We start from the raw sequence: 21,961 nt of genomic DNA, 5'->3' as shown, positions 1-21,961 counted from the left end.
GCGAGCTGCAATGTGGAATCTTCTCTGCTTCTCCCAGTGCTGCTCATCATGTTGCCCAGGTATGGGAAAGGCTGCTGACCTGTCATCCTGGTGTCTGTTGTAGCATGACAGAGAGGACTTCTCCAACTGTTCTCCTCTTCCTCCAAAGGGAGATCTCAAGCAGAGAAAAGGCTGCTTTTGGCTCTGCACTGGGACTGCCTCTCGGGAGACTGCACCACAGAGTGATTTCTGAGAAGGGTATTCACTGTATGAGCAGTGGGCTCAGCAATGCACACAGTGGAAGGCCGGCCCATACCAGAGAGCGCACGATCCAGCTGCTCAAGGGTGTCATGGGCTTTGCAGTGAAGACGTTCCTCTGTGTCCTTTTAGCAGAAGGTTGCAGCAACGCCTCCAGCTCCCAGGCCCTCTGTTGCAGGTCCAAGTGTGTCCCATTGCATTCATTTCCACAAACTGCCTACGGGAGATTCAGGAATGACCCCGGATTCCTCAGAAGGAAAGGGAGAAACGAACAAAGACGGTGGGCTAAATTGTGCGGGCAACAGGAAGAACACCCTCCCCAACACTCCCAGCACTCCAGCTGAGAGGAGGCTGTGCCTGATGTGTCCATGGGAGGGGTCTCCATTTCCCATGGGGTTCCCCAGGATGTGCAGGTGGCAGGGCAGTGCATTGGGAGCCTTGCAGAACACGTGGTGTTCGAGGAGCTAGTGATCCGAACAGGCCATGCCTGCTCTGTTGGGCCTTGTGCTTAGGGCTTGAGAAGCCAGCATGTTAACATGAGAAGCTGCAGTGTGGGAACCTGCCCCGTGCCGGCTTGTGCCGCACACTGCTGTACGTTATGACAGAGAGAACACTCTAACCAGTCAGGAAACTTTCAGTTAGCTGCACAGCTTGTTAACAATCTGTGATTTATGTAATATTTTTGGGAAAGGTAAAGTCTAGGTGGATCAAGGGGTGGAAGGTAGCGATCCTGACCTGGAGACCACTGTACACGGAGGAGTTAGTGGTCTACATAACAGCCTACCTGAGTAGGCGCAGGCCTGTGCTGTGCTGCACGTATCCCTTGGCTGCAGAATAACCTCAAATAGGTCGTTGTAACACAGGAGCATGTGGGCAGCTCCCACTTGGTACTGGCTATTACACCCCCTGCCTGGCCTTGCCTGTATCTAAAGGTGCACCAAGAACTTCTCACACGAACATCCTTTCTGTTTGACAGCGAGAAGGATGAGCAGGGTTGGCTGGAGTTAGAGGAAGCCTGTGGAGTGCAGATTGAAGACAGACAGAAGAAGGTGGGGAGAGAAAGGGAGGCAGAGAGGGGAAGAAGCATTGACGGAAGTGAATATAATGGAAATGAGAGTTAAACGAAGAGGGAGGCAAGGAGGAGTGGGGTGGCAAGGAGAGAAAGCAGGGCAAATAAACTCACAGAGTCTGAGAAGAGGAGGAAGGGAAGGCTAGGAAGCAGAGGAGGTAATGAGTGGAAAGGGATCATCCTGCCTTGTGCAGCACCAACAAGGAGGAAAGCAGGTCCCTTTTGTGCAGCAGGAGTTTTGCGCTCAGCTCCCTCAGCAGCCTAGCCACTGTGTTTCACTCTCAGCACAGTAATACATGCCCGAGTCATTGAGAAAGGCACGCTGTATCAAGAGGGTCACGCTGTCTCCTTGTATCTCACTGCTGCTGAAACGGCTGCGGAATTCCTCCTCAACGTTTGCTTTAGTACCTTCTATTGCAGAAGCCACTAGGATTAGCCTGGAGTCCTTCCCCAAAGGCAGCTTGAACCAGTACATAACCGTGTTGGAGGATTTCTTCTCGGAACAGCTCAGATTCGTGGACTGGCCTTGTCGTATCACTGTGTCTGGGGACTGTTCCAGAGCCAACACTGGAAGGGAAAAGGAGGAGCGTTGAGGAAGAGGAAAAAATGGAAAAACGTGAACTAGGCACCATGGGTTGGTAGAGAAGAGGATGAGAAGGAACAGGATGGGCTAGGGAGCAGTGGAAGGGATGGGACAGCTCTTCAGATCAGCAGGTGAGTTTCCAGTCTCTCTCCGATAGGCAAGAAACATTCCTGGGCAGTTTGTGCCCAAAAAAGGAACCACTGGGGGGGCTGTGCACAGGAGAAAAAATAGACAGCCATTGCAGGGGATTCAGGGATTCCTGCCCCCCTCATTCACTGCCCATCCTCAGCGCAGGAAGCCTTGGGGAATGGAGCACTGCCAGCAACTGGGTACACAGCTGGGACAGCAGCAGTGGAATCGATGTAGGTGCTCAGGGGTGAGCTGAGTTCACTTACCCACAGGGGCCAGCATGGCCACAAAGAACCAGCAGGGAACCATGGGGAAAAAGGCCCTGTCCTTTCAGGGACCTGCCTTTTGTAGCTGCCCAGAGATGTGTGAAGAGGAAGCACTGAATGAGGAGGAGACATATCGGGGTTGGGCAGGACATGAAATGTGAGAAAGGATTGGCTGGCTGGGAACACTGGGGAATGACGCACACAATCACAGGAAAGTATAAACCCTGCAGAGATGCGGGAGGGGAGAAGGGGGTTGCGTGGACAGGACTATGCTGAGGTTGCATGTGAGTGTGAGTGTGTGCAAGGCAGAGGAATGCTGAGAGGTCCCCTTCTTCTGAAGTCCTTGAGAGCTGGAGGGATGAGGTACGAAGGACACACCCAGGCCCCTTGCATTTTCCCATGCATTTTACCTCTCTCCCCCAGCCGTGGCTGGTTCTCTGTTTTTTTTTCCCCTGGCTGTGTGAGGGCTCTTTTTCTCTGTGCAGTACTGTGAGCACAGCAATTAACGTCAGTGAGAGGCAGGACCAGGAAAGACACCACAACAGCCCAAGCGTTCCACCTGCTGAGGGCTCTCATGGGCTTTGCAGTGAAGCTCTTCCCCCATCCCTTTCCCTGAATAGCAAAACAGTGCCTGCAGCTTCCAGCCGCTCTCCTGCAGGGAACTGTTTGTCCCAGTGCACATAGTTTCTCTTACTCTCTGCAGCAGAGTTGGGAATGTTTGTGAACATCACAAAGGAAAAAGAGTGGGATGGGGGTCTCGGCTACCCCATGCTATCCCTAGCCATAACACCTCTCATCCTGGGACTAGGAGGGGCAGGAGCCCCTTTCCTGGCTGCTTTCCGCAGCCCTCTCTCCTCCACAGAGGGACTGCAGGGACAGGAGGTGCTCAGTGTCCCGAGCCTTTGCCCGCTCCAGCCAGGCCAGTCACGCACATGTCTGAGCACTGGAAGAGCTCCAGGCTGGTGTGGTAATCACTGTGACGGAGACAGGAGGTATACGAGGGGTCGGTGTGTGTGGGTGGGTGTGAGCAGGGCTCCCTCCAGCCCTGGTCCAGCAGAGCTGGTGAGAGGGGTAGGAGAGGAAGGTAAACGCCTGTGAAGAGCCCAGGGACAGTCAATGCACTGGCATGGGAAGGAAGAAAGAATCGAGTGTGGCCCAGAGCGGGAGGCAAGGGGGAGAAGAGCTGCTGAGAGCTGGGGCCAGGGTGGCCTCTCCCTCCACCTTCCTTCCTGACAGGCAGTAGCCCAAGTTCTTCCAGAGACGGCTTCTCCCTGGGGCCTAGCTGGGGAGCCCTGGGTGTCTCAGCCTGGTGCTGCCTCTGGGGCAAGGGCTTCTGGCAGCTCTGCTTCAGGAGCACACTTTGTCTGGCAGATTGGAGGAGCGCTCAGGGACTGAGACCATCTGTGTCGTTGCCCCCTTTGCCCTGTGAGTCAACCTGTCCAAGATGGTTTCCTTTTCTGGCAGGACTGAGCTTGTCCTCCGGGGGGGGGGGGGAGGTGCCGCTGGGATGCAGCCGGTGAGACCACTAGGGTCTTGAAAGCAGCTGTACGGTGCAATTTCATGCTCTACCAGTGACACCTCTCTTTTGCTCTGCTCACAGGCTCACCAGATTCAGGTGAGCATCCTCTCCCGCATTCACTGGCACCCTCTCCACAGCGCCCTCAGGTGTTTCTGCTCAGAAGGACATCCACATGGCCTCTCCTGAATGGGGCAAATTCAGCACGGGCTAGCTGGGGAGCGCGATGGGCGCAGGGATGAACAGCTGGGAGAGTGGCAAGGGTGACAGGAACCCAGGCAACAAATGACAGAGGTCTCCACCATGCTGAGCCCTGCTGGCAGCACCTCTCCCTCCTCATAGGAACTGTCGGACTCTGTGCCTGGAGCTCTACCTGGCGACAGGGAAGGAGAAGCAGGAGGAAATGGGCTAGGATCCCTGGTGGTACTTCTGCCTCATGGTGCTGGGAAGGAGAAGGCTGGCGGGGTGTCACCCAACTCGCTGTTTCTCTGAGGAAGAAAGCTCACCAAAAGGCATGAGAAAAACTGCACGCAGGTACTAAGCAGGAGATGCTGGATCCACAGGTGGACACTGGTGTTGCACACTTGTGTGCCAGACAGCATCTCCCTCTCGCCACACCTACAGCATGAACTGGAGCACACCTGACCAGGCCTATGCATCACAATCCATGAAGGATTTCTCAGCTTCTGTCCTTGGTGGCCTGTGAAAATACACCTGAGCATCAGATTCCCCCGGGGACTTCCACTATCCAGCTATTCAGCAGCACTGGAGATAAAGAAGAGTAGGCAAGTCAGGGCAGCCCTCTTGTCTTGAGGCAAGCATCAGGGGATGCAGTGGGTGGGCCAGACCAGATGCTAGGAAACAGTGGAGGTCCCAACAATCCCTTCTGAAACTTCTCCAGGTGTTTCTCATCCTGGTCACCAGGGCCATCCCATGGCTCACCTGGGACATCTCCTGCTGTGGGTGGGGACAACTCACAATTTAGCTCCTGTTGCCTCCCTCACCCCTTTAAACCATAGACCCCAATGCCTGCCAATACAGGGCAGGTGGGGAGACTGCCCCTGCATTTGGCTCAAGGTAATTCCTGGGTTGCCTCCTCCTGGAGGTTTGTGATCGTGATAAGCCCATGTCTTAGATAGCTGGGGTTGTGGTTTGCAAGCTTGTGACTCCCACAAAGTTCCCAGCAAATTCAAATGTAGAAATTGCGCATCAGCCCTCCTCACCCCCTCCAAGTTGGTCTGTTCTCTGTGGTCACCGTTAGTAGCCTTGGTTTCCCATCTGTGGTTCTCCACAAACCCAGAGCCTCACAGCTCCATGCTGAAGGGAGTGGGGAGCTACACATGGAGAAGGCAGAGGCCCGAGTTTGTCTTTTGGGGATGAGAAATGGGGAGGAACTGACATAAATGGGATACATCCCTGCTTGAGCCATGGGTGTTTCAGCTGTGCACATGGAAAATCCTCAGATATGTTGCATCCACCCCTCCTTTCCATTGACCCCGGGAGAACTGGCCTCTTGTGTCCCCCAAGTTTATTTACTTCATGCTGCAGTGAAGAGGCTATTTTTCTTCTTTTCTCTGAGGATTTTGTGGATCTAGGAGTTGGAAGGACTGCCTTAATGCTGGCTTTCTCAGCCTACTTCTGGGAAGCCAGGTGTATCTGCAGATTAGAGCCAGGGTAGCGGCCCAGACACCTTTTATTCCTCGGAGGGCAGTGGATTTGGGGAATTAGAGCAAGGCATGCCTGGATGTTGGTTTCCCTGAGGAGGAGGGGGTTTACAGCCAGATGAATGAAAAGCCTCCCACAATCACTTCTGGGGAAAGTGTTGGGGGGTGGCTTTTAATGTACCAATGGTATTGACATGGCAGGTGAGCATACATCCCCCTCTTGGCTGGGGGATCTTATGTGGATGCCTGCTGAGCCAGGGCTGGAAGCCCCTCTGCACACTTTGGAGGAGCTGGGTGCAGACTGGGGACGTGAGGGCGGTCGTGACATGGACACAGAGCGGCAGAGAGTCCTGCTCTTTCAGCAGTTAATGGTCCTACCGCGTGGTCAAAATCTCAACTGCACCCGTCCAACTGTGCATTCTCTTTCCTGGGGTTTGCTTATGGGACAAATAAACTGCCCAGCACTAGATGGGAAGGTTGTCTGCACTCCACCTCAAATCAGGTGCATCACCTCTCCATCGGGAAAGAAGTATGGGGCTGGGCATAAAAGGAACAGTAACTCCAACATCTGGATTCTTTCTGGCTCTGGGCATGGAGCAGATAACCACAGCGATACAGAAAGGGAAGGAGGTACTGAGAAGCCAGATACCTGGGTCCTGTTCTCAGCCTTCATCCAAAGAGATTTCATTTCTGGCTGTTAATCACTATTGTCTTTGGCATGACAGAATGTAGGACCAGAGTGATGTCCACAGCAGGGGGCTCTGCCCCAGGAGACATCTTTGGGTGTCAGCAAAACACCCTCCCCACTTATAAGACAGGCACAATTATCACAAAAGCAAGACCTTTAATTCCTCACACATGGGGCTTTAATCCCTCCAGTACAGCTTGGGCACCCAGGCTGCTCCCCCATTCCCTCACTTCGATTCCACTAAGCCCTGGAATCTCCCCATAGAAGGGAAGAGGACCCCGGCATTCAGGCACTCAGTCCCCTTTGACCCCTCTGCCTGTAGGGTGTGCATAGTGCCCCAGAGAGTGACAGGAGTGAGATCCCCTCTCCCCTGGGCATCATATGTGCCCAACCAGTGCTAGCAAGGTTCTCCTCCACACCGGCCCTAGTAAGACTATTCCCAGTGATGATGATTCTCTCCCCTTATCCTTCCACTGCCCATTACCTGAGATCTCCAGGGTTCCTGGTTTCCAGCTGAATGAATCTCAGTCCCAGGCCCTGGACACGTTGCCAATCACTCCCTGATGCAGCAGGCCAGGGAGAGGAAAACAATTACAGGGTAATCATGTTTGGGGGTAGGGGGAGACATGGACAAATGGGGACACAAACCCACAGAAACACACATGGATGTGTATACACACACACCACTGCACATGCTTACTGTTGGGTACACACCATGGCGTGCACGAACACACACATACTCGTGTGTACTCACAGTTTCACACACACTCATTGCACGTGTACACCCACAAACCACGTTGAACACACTCCCTGTACACACCCCCCCTGTTGTGATTACACACCATTATACGCACCCCGTTTCTCACACAAAGAGACACAGCCGCACAATCCCATGGTCGCACATACCGACCTTGTGCACGCACGTGCGCACGCACACGCAGAGAGGCACAAACCTCATGGCTTACATATACAATGCCTGCTGGACCTATGTGAAGTGCCTAGCACATTAGGCAAGGGCCCTGCTCAGGTTAGGAAGTTCCCTATGGGTGGACAGGAGCAGCCCCGTGCAGACATCTGGTCAAAGCTCCGGTTCCCATCAGCTCTGCTCAGAGCCAAACATGGAGGGGAGACTCTTGGCCCTGTGTCTCCTCTTCCTCTTCCTTCTTCTCCTCTTCCTCTTCCTCTGGTCAGAGGGCACATCTCCCCAGCGTGGTAGGGGAACACAGAAATCCCCTGTGAATAATAGTGTCAACATGATCAAGTCTGTGTCCCATCCTGTGGGCTCATGGACCCAGCAGATCAAGTCATGGCCCTATAGGCAGGCATCTGGCCTCCTAGACCTTTCGTACTACCTACCTGGCACTGAGGTGGGAACACAGGCGTTCTGGCTCCCAGCCTCATCCCAGCTCCTTCTTCTGTTCTCCCCTCCTTGGAGTGTCACCAATGTCTCTCCTTCACCTGCAGGGAGCCTGGAGGAAGCTGAGAAGGTGTTGGTTCTGCTGGTTCTGCTGATTCTGCTGTGAGAGGCACCGCGGGGACTGTAGGCTCTGCTGTGAAAAGGGGGATGTGTCCAAGACTTTGCTGCAGTTCCCCATTTGACCACGACACTCCACCACTCCCCAGTGACTCTGGCTCAGCCATGACCCCTCCATTGAGAATCAGGGCAGTGGAGTTCCTCCACTGGGAAACAGGGAATCACAAAGGGAATCAAAGCTTATCAATCATCACAATAATGCCAAAGTTCTTAGTGTCCTCCCAGCAGGGTGAATTTTTGACTGGCTCTAATCACTCACTACTGCTGTCAAGGGGAGGGGCAGAATGCCCGAGTTCTCTCTCCACATGGGTTTAGGTACCTGGATGCCTCACTTCTTACCCCAGCTTCAGGAGGAGTGACAGAACTTGAGGCTGAGGAGATGGAACAAGGTAGGAGTCAGTGCTCTCACACTTGCCCTCGCCCCATGCCTCACTGCCTGTGGGACTTCAGTTCAGCTCTGGAATGGGGCAGTCACCCCAATGGAATAAGAAGCCCTTCATGTTCTCATGCACCATGGTTCATGCCTTGTCTGGGGTTGCAGCAGCTCTGTCCATGCCTGGCAGGAGCTCAATCATGGTGAACACTACAAGGCCCTACACCCTGTACTTCAGGAAGATCCTACTCTGGTCTTAAGTTTCCCCATGTGCACAAGTTGGAACAGTGGAAATCCCACTAGGGCACAGAGAAAAGTCCTTCCCTGGAAGACCCATAGCAGGACAACAGGAAGAGCCTCACTTATGAGCCACTGACTGGGGACTGTGGCAATTCATTGGCGTGGCCTTGAAATCTCAGAGCCAAAAGCTTGCGTCCCTGAGAAACTGGAGAACGTGGATGAAGAGAAAACAAAGTTGAGGCAGAGGCAAAAGGGAGTGGTAGAGAGGGTGATAAGTGATAAGCCATGGCAGAGACTGGCAGTACCAAGAAACCCGGTGGGGATATATCAGGGCTTGGCTCAGACAGGGCTGAGGTGGCAGGATCTGGCTGTTCCTTGTAAATCCAGCCTCAGGTTCAGCATCCTGTAGAGCGCCAACATGAAGGGCACAGGTACCCCAATCCGAGGAAAGAGCAACGGAGGAGCAAATTTGTGTTATGTTCCTGACTCCATCTTCTGGTGCTGGGATGCATCATGGCAGCTTCTCAGGTAAGATGAGCTTTTCCCTAGGTACCATGGTGCGTGGGAATAGACACAGAGAGGGAAAGTGAGGTTTCAACTGGAGGCAGAGGTGTCTGTCTCACACAAACGTCTAAGTAGTGGGGTTTGTGTTTTCAGGAAGACTCAGCCAAGGACTCAGCCAAACTTCTTTCAGAATGCCGGCAGTATCAATAACAACAGCAAAGATGATGACAGCTTCAGTGGCAATGGGGTCAGTAGCTGTGGACTCTGTGTGGACAGGACCTCCAGTACCCTTGGCTCAAGGGGAAATTAGGACCCCCCAAAAATGGGAAGCAAAAATTTTCAGGAAGGGGAGGGTATAGAGCTATGGTGGGACTGCTGGGTGGGACTGCTGGGTGGGACTTCCACAGGTGGAGGCAGATGTCACAGCTCCCCAGCAATGAGGGAGTGTCCTGGTTTCAGCTGGGATAGAGTTAATTGTCTTCCTAGTAGCTGGTATGGTGCTATGTTTTGAGTTCAGTATGCGATAACACTGATGTTTTTAAGTAGTGTTTAGCCTAAAGTCAAGGATTTTTCAGCTTCTCAAGCCCAGCCAGCGAGAAAGCTGTAGGGGTACAAGAAATTGGCACAGGACAGAGCCAGGGCACCTGACCCAAACTGGCCAACGGGGTATGCCATACCATGGGACGGCACATCTAGTGTATAAAGTGGGGGCAGGGGATCACCTCTCGGGGACTAACTGGGTGTTGATCGGCAGGTGGTAAGCAATTGCACTGTGCGTAATTTGTACATTCCAATCCTTTTATTATTGCTGTTGTCATTTTATTAGTGTTATCATTATCATTATTAGTTTCTTCTTTTCTGTTCTATGAAACCGTTCTTATCTCAACCCACGAGTTTTACTTCTTTTCCCGATTTTCTCCCCCATCCCACTGGGTGGGGGGGAGTGAGTGAGCGGCTGCGTGGTGCCTAGTTGCTGGCTGGGGTTAAACCACAACAGGGAGGCGAGTAGAAAACGTGCCAAAAGAGGTCAGAAACTGTTTTAAGAGACTCCGGTGTCAGGGCAGAGGTTTCTGCGGAGATTGGAGCTCAGCCAATCAGCTCAGCTCACCCCGGAGGTGCGGGGCTGTGCGGAGGTGGCGGCTCCCGTGAGGCGAGGGTTTCCTCGGGCAGCCCGGGGGTGCCGGTCTGTGAGGAGGCGGCGGGCGGCGCCCGTGAGGCGAGGGTTTCCTCGGGCAGCCCGGGGGTGCCGGTCTGTGCGGAGGCGGCGGGATGCGAGGGAGGGCGAGCGGCTGGATGGGGCGAGGGGGGCCAGCGGGGAGGGGCCGGGCCGCGCCGCGCCGCCCCCCCGCTTCGGCGCGGCGGCGGGCGGCGAAGCCCGTCGCCTTCGCAGCCGGGGTGAAGTGCGCGGGTCCGGCCGCAGCGTCCGGCGTTCTTGGCCGACAAGGGAAAAATCCTCACCGGGCCGGGGCTGAGGGGCCGGGGCTGCGGGCGGGGCGGCCCTCCGGTCTCGTCAGTCAGGCGTCTGCGTGAGGCCGCGGGGCTTCCCGCCGCTCGGGAGCCGCGGCCGGGCCTGTCAGCGGCGCGGCCCCTGCCCGCGGCGGCGGAGAGGCGCTGGGGCGTCCCGGTCTCCGGCGCGGGCAGCGAGCGGGGGAGCGGCTCCGGGCCGAGGTTTGCAAAGGCCGGCTGGGGACGAGCTGTGGCGCTCGGCAGACCCGCGGTGATGTGCTGCGGACCGGCGACACCGAGGTGCTCTCGGTGGAGGGAACGTGTTCCTGCGGCCCCAGAAACTTGTGGAGGTACCGGCAGCAGTTAAGCGTGCGAGGAAGCGGGTTTTTCAATGTATTTTTTCCTGTCTCTTTTTTTTCCCCCTTCTTTTTGTGGTTTTTACCAGTGCCCGCGGCAATTACTTTTTTTGCCGCCACAATGTTAAGGTTTTTGCTCGAAAAATGTATGTTCTATAAAGCAATCTCTTGTGCCTTTCAGTCTACAGAATTTGTGGACAAATGCATAGGTCCACGCGTTCATATTGTGATGAAGACTGATAAGAAATTGTTGGAACACTTCTAGGATTTGATGACTTTGTCCGTATCCTTTGATGGAGGTGTTTAAGGCTGTCCAGTTTATGCTCCAGCTCAATTATGTTACTGCTTTTGAGAGGTTTGAGTTCACCGGATAGGAGAGCCTTTTTGTACGGATCAGTTGTATTATTCTGATTTTTTTATCTTACAGGTAAAATCACAGCTCAGTGTGACATGGATATAACTTTAAATAGTTTTATTTTTAAATTTGGGGCCTTATTTTCCTTGAAACTGGATTTTCAGATATGGTGTTAGAAGACGTTACAGAATTGTAAGTATTGTTTCTGCCTCCTGTTCCTATTCAACGTTTGGTTTCCTGAGGAAAAATACTGTGTAAGATCTGTAAGCAAAGTGTTTTTATATTTTTTGAATACTTGCCAGCTGAATGGTTTGTACCTTGGACTTAAACTATAGAGGGTGGTCTATTCAGCACAGCCATGTCACAGAGTAGCTGTTGCATGATTTATACTTGTAATGAGGTTCCTACTTTGTAGCCTTAACTTTGCGTGGATTGTGTATTGAACTTTCCAGTAGTTTGTTTGCTTTTACATTTCCTTAAGGTCTAGGCAAAGATTTTAAAAGTTAGCAGACTTAAGGATAAGTATTTATTACTTTGTCATGCCACGTTGCTATTTGAAACCTGTTCTGAGTATTGGTGGTATTCAAGAAATTGCCAAGATTTAGAGGGTGAATCTGTATCTTTATGTGTACTGAGCAGAAAAGTACAATGGATCTTTTTAGTTGCCAGATAGCTTTCTTTACCCAGGTGGTCAATTTATCAAGATCAGGCTGCAGTGTGGCCAATTTATTTGTTAGTTCCAACAACTGTCATCTTAATGTAGAGATTTATGTCAGTTCTGTAATCAAAACTGGAATCGTTGCCCCTGGTTATGTGTTCTTACTTACTTTTTCTAATGCTGCTTCAGTGAGATTCCATCTGAGGGCAGAAAAATCACAAAGCTAGACCAGATTTTGCTAAATGGAAATAACATAACAATGGTAAGTCATCATTGTTAAAATGCTGCATGCATTTATTTTCTGTACCTGTAAATCGATCAGTAACTGAGCTCAACTACTTTAAGCTGAGCTTTCCAGACAATTCCATTACACAAGGTACTTTCAAGTAGCTTCCGGGGCATATGTGTGTATGAACGATGCTAGAAAAGTGATCTTGCTGTCTTAGTACATGTTACAGTTTAAAAAAAAAAAAAAAAAAAAGCATGTCCCTAACTTTATTTTGGTGAATGTTTTTCTGGTCTTCAGGTGTGCAAGGGAATCACTGGCTTTGTTAAGCACTCCGTAAGCTGGTTCATACAGTGGCTTTTAACTCATGAGTGTTTGCCTGCATAAGCATGTAGGTGGAATGCATCTACACTTTATCCATTATTGTATGTATAGATGTGTTTGCAGCAGTTTGGATGCTTACAAGCTCGTCAAGTCATTTGGCAGTTATGATTACCATGTGATGCCCAGAGAGCTGTACCTTTACATGCTCTGAAAAAAATCTGGAGGTCTGTTGGATTATACCAAATCAGAAGCACTATGATTTTTAGTTTGTTATCTGCTGGTGTATGTAGATCAGTACTGAAACAGTAATTAAATACTGTGATTATGCATCCCTAAGCCGAATTCTGCAACTTCCTAAATACCACAAAAGCAGACCTAGAATAGTTTTTTGCTTGTCAGCATAGATGGCTACAAAGTCGGAACTTCCTATGTAAAAGCATTCCTAATTTTGTGGGAAGAGGAGAGGAAGACCAACTTGAGTCGAAGTCAGCTCTGTGTGAACGAGGAACAATCTCCATTTTGCTCTCTTACCCACCTTGCACCTCCTCATTGTGTGTCTGAGCAAGTGCTGTCTTGACTTAATTTCTAAGCCTTCTTCTGCTTTGGTTATTGTTCTGCCTCCTTAAAGGATAGTGCATGTTCTGACTTCTTGTATGGGGTAAAATTACTACCATCCAGTTAAGCTGGTGGTATACTGCCCTTGAAGCAGAAGCTGGTGATGCTTATAGTGCAAATTTTCAGCGAGACAGAGATAGGTTTCTGTATCAGATCTTGTGTCTCTCTTGCGGACACATCTTCCCATGTCAGGAAGACTATGCTTTAGACTTTTTCTTACTTCGGTCCTGAAAGCAGTGAAGTTCTTCCTCTTTAGAAGTGCTCAGCTAATTATTAAGAATGTACCAGTAAAAGCAATGGTTATCCTCTTCTTTTTTTCCCTCACTCATGTTTTTCCTTTTGTATTTCTTTTTCTGTTGTTCAGTTCTTTACTTTCTTCCCAGGAAAATTAGTCCCTGCTGCCTGTGGAAGGGTTCAGGCTCTGTATTAGTTTTTGAGCTCTGCTTAACGACAGAAGTTGGAAAGAGGAAACCAACTTCCCAGTATAGTGACAGTCTGGGGAGGAATCAGCAATTGGAGAAATTATTCACGAAAGGAAGGATGTTCTTTGTCCTTTTAAAAATGAGCTGTAGTGTTTCTAGACAGAATCATTTCCTTGAGGTGAATACCAAAGACAAAAACCAAAATGTTTGTTATCTAGGAACTCCTTTGTGTTTTGTTAAACTTTCTTTGTATTTTGGAGATTCTTTCTGTCCTATGCTTCTGTGGCAATAACTGACTTCCTCTGTTGGGAGAGGAAGATAATACTGAATCGAAAAACCGCTTTTGTGGTCTACCAGTGAAGTCTCCGTCTGCTAAAATGTTGTAAAGCAAGAACTGTCATGTATGGGTTTGTAAAACTCAGATCTATGGCACAAACGCAAAATTGTTGTCTTCTTTTATAGGGGGTTCCTGGAGGAGAAGGACCTGAAGTATAAATTGATACAGTTGTCATCTGTGAAGACATGTTTTTTATATGTGTGTGTGTGTGTAATCTAAACAGAGCTTTTGGGGTAATGGTGTGGGTGGGTTTTGGTGTGGGTTGTTTGTTTGTTTTGTTTACAGACTCTTGGAATTGACATTTGATATAAGAGAAGGATTTCCCCTTCAGGAAAGGTGCATCGCTAATGATAATGCTGATTTAGTAAGTTGAAATCATTACTTTCTTGTAAAGACACACTAATTTGTTCTGAATAAAAGCCTTTTTTTTTTGTTCTCTTTGTGTTCTGTTATGTAAGTGCACGAGTGAGTTAGTTTTCCAGCTGGTTGATGGAGTGGAAAAATAATAGTTACGTTCCAGTTGCTGTCAGTCTTCAGTTTTTCTACATCTATTGCATTTGTTTATGGCCCAAGTCTATATAAAACTCAAATCGTGAGCCAAGAGATTGCTATTCTTTGCAGTACAGGCAGATACTAAGCTGCATCATTTGTTTAAACACTGCTTCAGGCTGTGTCACCAGAAACCATGTGGTAGAGTGCTGTAGAATTCTGAAAGCTCTTCAAAGTGGATGCATCTGTTTGATGCTCAGCAGCCGTTGGTTCTGCTGGCCTTGAGGTTCAGCACTCTTGGACTTGTTTTGCTTGGCAGATGTACTTTCTTATAGTAAAGGCATTGTAGTGGTATTTGGCGAGTGAGGACAGACAGACCAGACATCGTTCATGTCCGGGGGGCCGGGGCAGGAAGGTTGGTGTTCAAACTTCTCATTCCTGTCAGTGGTGACTCTGCTTGCACCACTAAGTGGTGCTGTATACATATACTTAATTAAATTGGGAGCTGCCTGTGCCTGCCTGCTTGTGTAGTTCTGAGTAGTCATTTTAGAGAAAACGTTCTTTTGGCTGCATTTGTTCTCCTGTGATACAAAAACTTGACAGCTATTGGGGGCAAGTACTACTTCAGGAGAATTTCTATAAAGTAAGAAATTGCTGGTTTTATTTTGTCATGATGGACAAAAAAATAACTGATTCTAAATTATGTCCACTGCAGCTTATGCTTCCGTAACACACTACTCAACTGATTTCTGTGTGTAAATGTCTTTGGAGAGGAATCACAGGTGCCTGCTGTTACTATAGGGACAAGCAGTATGGGCTCACAGGAACAGAACATGCTTTGCCTTCCCATCACCAGAATAAGAAAGAAAGAGTTGAAGAAGGGCGCTCAGGAGCAAGAGGCTGCAAGGAAGTTGCTGTACTTGATCCTTTTGCCTTGCTTTATCTGACAGAAAAGCTGCCTTCTGCTAGTTGGGTCTTGGCTTGAAATACAAGGGGAAAGAGACTCCCACCCCTCTCCCAGGGAGTGTGCTACTTTTGACTCACTTGTTCTGACTACGTGATCTGCAGTTACAATATTTAGATTGCATGGTGACAATCCATACCACTGACTCCCTGAATGGTTTTTCATTTCTGTCCCCACTTCCTTCTCCAGCTTTTTTCAATACATCAATTTGAAAAAAAAAAATAAATAAAATTTTTTTTAAACCTTACATGAACATCATCTGTTGGCTTTGGCCCCGAACACTTTATTTCCTAGAAATAACTTGAGTCTTTTCATCAGAATACTTAAAAGATTTCTAGCCACTGTAGTACTATTGTATTGGTTTTTTTTTTTTAATAAGTTTCTATACAGGTTCCAGTGTGTGCACTAAATTTCTACTGCAGTAGAAGACAGTCTTAAGCTGAAGAGAGATTTCATGCTTGGGAGAGAAAAAGAGCAGATCTTGACTCAAAAGTAACTTTTCAAATAGAAAGGTAAACTCTTTTGTTTCTTTGGGGATTTTTATTCTGATGGCACAAACATCTTGTTCTCTCAGGATTTTGTTATCTCTGGAAAAAAACCTTAGTATTGTGTCACTTCCTCCTTCCCTGGTTGTGGATTTTTCACTCCTTTGAGAGGAAGTGCTAAAACTGTTATATTTTAGGAAGACATTTTAACTTATGACTCGGAGGTCTGCAGACATCACTGTAAAGACAGTTTCTGTGCATCCAAATGCTGTTAATTCATTAAAATATGAAATGAAAGATGTGTAACTTGGAGCTGAGAAGTCAAAGTATTCCAGATGGGTCTGGTTTACTTTGCATTCAGTATTCCTGTAGCCTGTTTCTTTGGAAGTGCAGGTAATAAGCTTTTCAATTGAATAAATGAGTGGTAGTGTTTTTTGGTTTTCCTCCCCTAGAAATGTAGTGCTTAATCATACTGCAGTGTCCTGTACAAGTTGTGGACACTGTGGTGTTCTCCAGAATGCTACTTAGGCTGCCACTACAAGTAGGTCATTTAAAATAATAACCTTAGATTTTAAAAATACATAAAAACTTAATGATGCTTAAAGTTTAGAGCAGAGTAGTCATCAGGTTAAAATAACTTCATGCTTATGACATGCACAGTGATGGTTCCTTTCAGTTTTTTTGGTTGTTTTTTTTCTTCTTTAAGATGGCACTGGTTGCAGTGATGTTCAGTTTTACGACACAGCTAACTGTCTTAGTATGGATATGGTTCCTTTCTGCCTACTATTTCAGTTTACTTGCAGACATAGTTAAGATAGCTCTTTGGAGTTGTGGAGTGTGCGTGTGTATATAGATACGTGTGTGTGTGTGAATGTGTATGAAAATAATAAGACCTAAAGTGCCCTCCCCACATCATTAGTTTTTGCTGACCTGTATTTCAGTGTTACCAAGATTTTAAAGTAACCCAAGTATTGCTGTTGCAAATGTTTCCATGTTTGTCTAACTATTGTGATGACATAAAGAAAAAAATAAAACACTAAATGTTTTGTTACTTGTCCTATAACTATATAGGCTTTCCCTGTCTAATATCTATTTCTTTTTTCAGGATTCACTGTATTTTTTATTTTTTTTACCATATGAAATGGAAAGAGATTTCTGGCTTACTGTTGGCTTTTAATAGATGTCTTATCCTTGGGGAATTGCCCACCAATTAATTCATAGAGTTTGGAATTTAACTGAAGGACATTTTGCATGCCTGTGTTCAAATATTGATGCTAACGAGCCACCATACAGTTCATGTTCATAGCTTTATGGATACTTAGAGATAGGCAATAGTCTTATTTTTTAATAATGCTTAACCTTTTTCTCTTTGGCAAGAACAAGCAAGTCTGCCTGGTTTTGTAGTACTTGCAGCTTTTCCTTAACATCAGACTTTAAAAAGGGGAGAACCAGTATCAGGTACACAGTTAGGATGGTGATTTTTAAAATACTAAGCTGCATAACAGTCTCAGGAAGAACATGTGTGACTGGGCGTGAGAGTCTGTGGTACAGCATTACTAACATTTGCCAAAAAAAGTTTTGAAGAATGAAGCATTTGCTTTATGAACGGTACTTGAGGACAAATTCTGATGCTGCTAAAGTTTATTGAAAAATACGCACTGATTTCAGTGATTATGCAGGTGTGATTTCTGCTCATGCCTTAAATCTGAAGAGAAACCTACATTTGAAGGAGGATTTTGTATGAAGGGTAATCAAACCGGTAACCTACTTTAAGAATGACTTTAAAATATTTGGAGCATCGGTTAAAGGCAAATAAATAAAGTTTATCATATGCTCCTACATCAGCTGTGACTATTGAATACAGTCAGCAGTCCACCTGAGAACTTTTTGGTGTGCAACTGAAACGTGTTAAGTTGTAAGACTTCACAGCCATGAGCTGATGGGCCACAGTTCTCTCCAAGCATAAAGCACCGTAAGTTTTAGTTTCTTGCACAGCAGTGACTCTTTTCAACATTAGTAACTATACAACAGGGTAAAAGGCAAATTTAGTGAATAATAATGTGTCATTATCAGAGTAGCTGTTTGCATTTCACCATGATACAGATCCTTTCTACAGCAGTTGTGTTGGCACATGTCTTAGAATTTGGCTAGTCCTCTCCTGAACTGATTTAAACTTTTGGCTTCAACTGCATCACTGACAATATGTTTCACAATAGAAAAATTATTTCCTTTAAAAAAAAGGAGGGGGGGGGGAAGAGAAAGAAGAGGAAGGGGTGGAGGAAGTGAGGATAAAAAGTCTGTTGTCTGCCAGTGCTGTGGGCTGCTCACTCATTTTTCCATAGAACTCCTGGTTTGTTTTTTTTTTTTTATTTTTCTACCTTAGCCTATTAGCCTATCCTCTGCACCTTTGGTCATTTCCTGAAGTTTGTCTGTAGTTTCCTACATTAGTAGGTAAATGTATCTATTTTACTTTATAGAGCTTTGATAGTCTTTAAATTATACAAGTAATTTAAATCTTGGAACAGATGTATTTGCTTATTGATTTTTGTGAGTAGCTGCAAAAATCTTATTTATTAGTTGCCCCTTTTAAAATTAAAATAAAATTTAATGTTATGCAAGAAATATGTTGCAAGTAAATGTTAGGGTCTTACTACTGCTTAGTGTTGAGAGATCGTGGGAAATGCAGAGAATTTGTGTTAAAAGTTATGGACATTTTTCAAGATAGTTTTCCAGGTCTGAGGCTTACTGAAATATCTCTGTCGTATGGTAGTGTGTTTGGTTTCATTGACTTCAGCAGAATACACAGAATACATTGACTGAAACTAGCTGAGAATCTGATGATAAGGTTTTATACTCTACCTAACATAGTGTTGTGATGACTTGTCCTCTGAAATCAAAATTATATTTGATGATCTTAACAGGAGGCTGGATCTTTGATCTGGAAATTATGCTGATAGTGACCTTACAGAATCCACGCTCGTAACTTCACTGGTTTCTTGCAGCCCCTCAAGTTCATTAAGGACAATAAAGACCCATTCTTTTTTGTTATGGTGCTATCATCAGTGATGGAAGTATTACATTGTCAATTGTAAGAAGTGGTTTAACTGCTGTTGGATTCTGCTTTTATGCCTGAAAAACCTGTTGATTTAAATGGGTTTGCACAGCTTATGCTAATGATATGGCTGGAATGAAACAGGGTCTTGTGTAGTCTGCAAGGACTGTATATGGTCATGGTTTGTAGCTGGGTGGGAGGGATTGGTTAAAGTTACTTCTTATTTGCACTATTTAAGATTTTAAATAGGAGTGAACAGTGTAATTGGAACAGTTTCATTTTTACAAGAGGAAATTTATAAATCAGTTTTTATCCTGTGTTAGAATTAAGATATGTATTTACTGGAGACAATGAGTCTAGCCTGAACACTGAAACACCTCCGTTTTGGGTACACTATTAGAACTTTTGTAAAATTTTCAAATCATAACAGTCTGTCAGTTTATGCTTGTTGAGTCTGAAACATTACATGATGCCCTTTGAATAGATAAATATTGCTAATAATTGATACTTGGTTTGTAGACTATACCTTTTGTATGCTCTAAAGTCACATATAAATAACTTCTGTTGTTTCCTTTTCATTTATAAAAGTTCTGTTCATCAAACCATATAAACACATACCTAAATTCAGTGTTAAACTTACTGAATTGCTATAAACTATTGTGTTGCTGTAAACTATTTTGGCTGATAAACCTAAGCGGTCAGCTTGGTATTCCTACATGTATGTGTGATTAAAATGCAATAGCTCAGAACAAGTTACCAGGCAACTGCATGCTCCGGCTGCATAGGAGGCACAAAGCACCTGGCCCGTTCCTTGTAATTAGTGGAAAAGTACATATTCTCCTGTGACCTTGGTCACTCTTGTCTAACATATAGATAAGAGTATTTTTATACTCCTCTCACAGTGGGAAAAACACTGTGTGTGTCTGTGCAGTGTGTGAAAATCACTTTACCAAGATGCTTTTATTTCTAAAACCCTTGGAAAAAAACTCAAAACAAAACGGAATTTTAAAACTTTTTTAACCCAAGGCAAACTTCAGGATTCTCATTCTCACAAATTATTTTACAATTGTGTAACCTTGTAGACTGTACTGAGAATGAGGATCTTGTATGTGACATATTAAAAAGTTTCATTTTTGGTGTCCTACACACTTCTACTGATCGCAGTGCCTTTGTTTGCTAATGGCAACTGGCAACAGACAATGCATATTGGTTTCAAGGCACTGCGGAACAGAGAAGGTAGTTTGCCAGTGTTCTTACTGCTGTTGCAGGCATTCTTTCAGTGAATTGAAAGTGACACGTTCCAAGTACCTTTTCCTACCATTGCTGTGTATTTTTTTTTTTTTAATCCAGAAGAATGTTTCTGTACTTCCCTTCCCTATAGATGCATGTTGATTTACACTGCATCCTATTGCAGTGTTCTTAGTCTACCAGTTACAGATTACTCCTTTCAGTTCTTGTGCATTTATGAATGTGTATCTACCTGTATACCTACTAAACTCACATTTATTCAGACATGATATGCAACTGCTACAGAAGTCAGCTATTTTGCTAGTTATGGTGTTTGCCCCCAGTCAGTTGTTTTACTATCTAATAAGTACCTAATGACAGAGAAGGGGAATGTCAGAAAATAGACAAGTTAGGCTTTATATTAGAAATGGTTTTCATAAGATTTAAGAGAACACAGTTTTGGAATAAGGATTACATACCGCTCCCGGTGTTCTGTTGGGCTAACGTTTTGCAAGAAGCTGAGGTGTTTAACTTTCAAATGCTGTTTATGTAAATTGGCTTACCTATGAGTAATCTCCTTCAACTGTGTGTAACAAAGAAATAAATTTGCATATGTAGACATGTGCATATGCAGATATAATGTAAGTGCACAGCTGGGGATGATGCTTGTGTTTGGTGAGGGTAGAAATACACAGAGGGACAGCAATGGGGAAAGAAGAACCTTTAAAGATAGTCTAGTATTGCTCTCATTCTAGAGGTGAATGATCAACTTTCTGTATCATTCTTGACAAATGCTTGCCTAATTTATTCTTAAACATTTCCTGTAATTATTACTACTGTTGCAAAGATTGCTACATACCCTAAGTTTTTCAGGTTGTAATTTAAGCCCCATGATTCCGTGTCCTGTGTGCAGTGGATTTACACAAAAGTTTTTCTTTATAGCTACCTTTTAGAGTTTAAACATTGTTATTTCTCTTCAGTATTGCCCTTTCCAGGTTAAGCAGCTGTTTTTCAATTTATACTTTGAAGTCAGACTTTTGTACATCATTGAGCACCCTCTTGGACTTACTGTAGACTCTCACCAGTTATACTACACCCTTCTTGAAAAGCAGTACCTCATCTGGAGGGTTCAACAGCTAATCCGTGTAAATGTAGTGCTGCAAAAATAATGCTTGGATGTACTAACTCAAGTGTGATGTGTGATGAGGAATCACTGGGCCTTTTGATTAGCGAGAAACGGTACATAAAAACTAGGTGACAGAAATAGGACATGAAGCTGGCATACTGGTCTTCAAGCTTGCAGTGCAGCTCCGTGGGCTTTGGATGACTAAAGAAGAGCATGAGGCACAGGAGAGAACTGCTGCTGGATCTTAGTGAAAGATGGTAAATCATTTGGAGAGAGGTTTTCAAAGTCAGGAATTAAAGTCAGGTGCCCAATTCCAGATTGCCTGTGAAATCACTGTGTACTTCCCTCGCTTGTCTCACTTTGTGTTGTATATTGTCTAGCAGCTTTTATTTCAAAGTTAACAAAGTTACACTTGTGTGATAGGTGATGTAATGATCTCATAATAATAGGCAAAATCAAAGTCACAGAAAATGCCAGCATTTGAAAGAGAGCCCTGATAAATTGCTAGGGCCTTATACAACTGCCACTTACCATGCCTTCCATGTTACAGCTGTCTTAATCATTGATGCTCTTTCCTCAGACTTGGAGCTGTAATATCTGATTCTTGTTTCAGGGTATATTATGAAGTTGCTGATGGTACTGCCTTAGCCCTTTGGCTAAAAAGAATAGCAAATAATTTGTGGATTATCCATATAAGCAGCAGTGAAACAGCATTCTCTTTGAATCAATAGGGAAGAAAGCTGCACCAGTTTGTCTGGGTTCCCTAATACCAAAGGTCTTTCTCACATTTATTGATCCTTTTATATTTTCCAACTTGTTCAGGGTCAGTTGATGACTGGAGCGAACTGTCACGTCTTTGAAAACTGCTTGTAACTGTGAAAAGAGGTTTGTTGACTTCCTCATGTGATAAGTAGACATTGAAGAAATTGTATGTTGCTCATCTCTTAAGTCAGAGACAGGAATTAGATAGGTAATGTGTTACTAGAAAATAAAATAGAACTGGGCCCCTTGAGACAGAAATGTGTTGATGAAATCATGTAATATTATTATAGTGATATAGTGACTGTTTTCTCAGC

At 45.9% G+C, this 21,961-nt stretch overlaps 1 protein-coding gene, 1 long non-coding RNA gene and 1 gene segment (V, D, J or C); 2 read left to right on the top strand and 1 right to left on the bottom strand.

The window, feature by feature from the left end:
- Positions 1 to 153: 153 nt before the first annotated feature.
- LOC115344015 lies at positions 154 to 2,492 on the bottom strand. The segment is given in 2 exon segments: positions 154 to 1,873; positions 2,285 to 2,492. Coding segments are annotated over 2 exon segments (357 nt in total).
- A 6,225-nt stretch (positions 2,493 to 8,717) lies between these two features.
- On the top strand, positions 8,718 to 15,205 carry LOC115343646. The gene is given in 7 exon segments (XM_030019858.2): positions 8,718 to 8,827; positions 8,957 to 9,087; positions 10,335 to 10,844; positions 10,847 to 10,888; positions 11,125 to 11,152; positions 11,808 to 11,880; positions 13,668 to 15,205. Coding segments are annotated over 7 exon segments (927 nt in total). The 3' UTR covers positions 13,701 to 15,205.
- A 308-nt stretch (positions 15,206 to 15,513) lies between these two features.
- Positions 15,514 to 21,953, top strand: LOC121233455. 3 transcript variants are annotated; one of them, XR_005932901.1, is made up of 3 exons: positions 15,514 to 15,873; positions 16,586 to 16,938; positions 20,740 to 21,953. It is a non-coding gene; the product is annotated as an uncharacterized LOC121233455 (long non-coding RNA). The 3 variants fall into 3 exon arrangements; XR_005932900.1 differs by having other exon boundaries at positions 15,514 to 16,021; XR_005932902.1 differs by lacking the exons at positions 15,514 to 15,873; positions 16,586 to 16,938 and adding exons at positions 16,945 to 17,452; positions 17,864 to 17,927.
- Positions 21,954 to 21,961: the final 8 nt, after the last annotated feature.

The sequence above is a fragment of the Aquila chrysaetos genome, chromosome 7 (genome assembly GCF_900496995.4).
Source record: "Aquila chrysaetos chrysaetos chromosome 7, bAquChr1.4, whole genome shotgun sequence".
NCBI lineage: Eukaryota > Metazoa > Chordata > Aves > Accipitriformes > Accipitridae > Aquila > Aquila chrysaetos.
The sequence above is the reverse complement of the archived record's forward strand: the minus strand, read 5'-3'. Positions and strand labels throughout refer to the sequence as shown.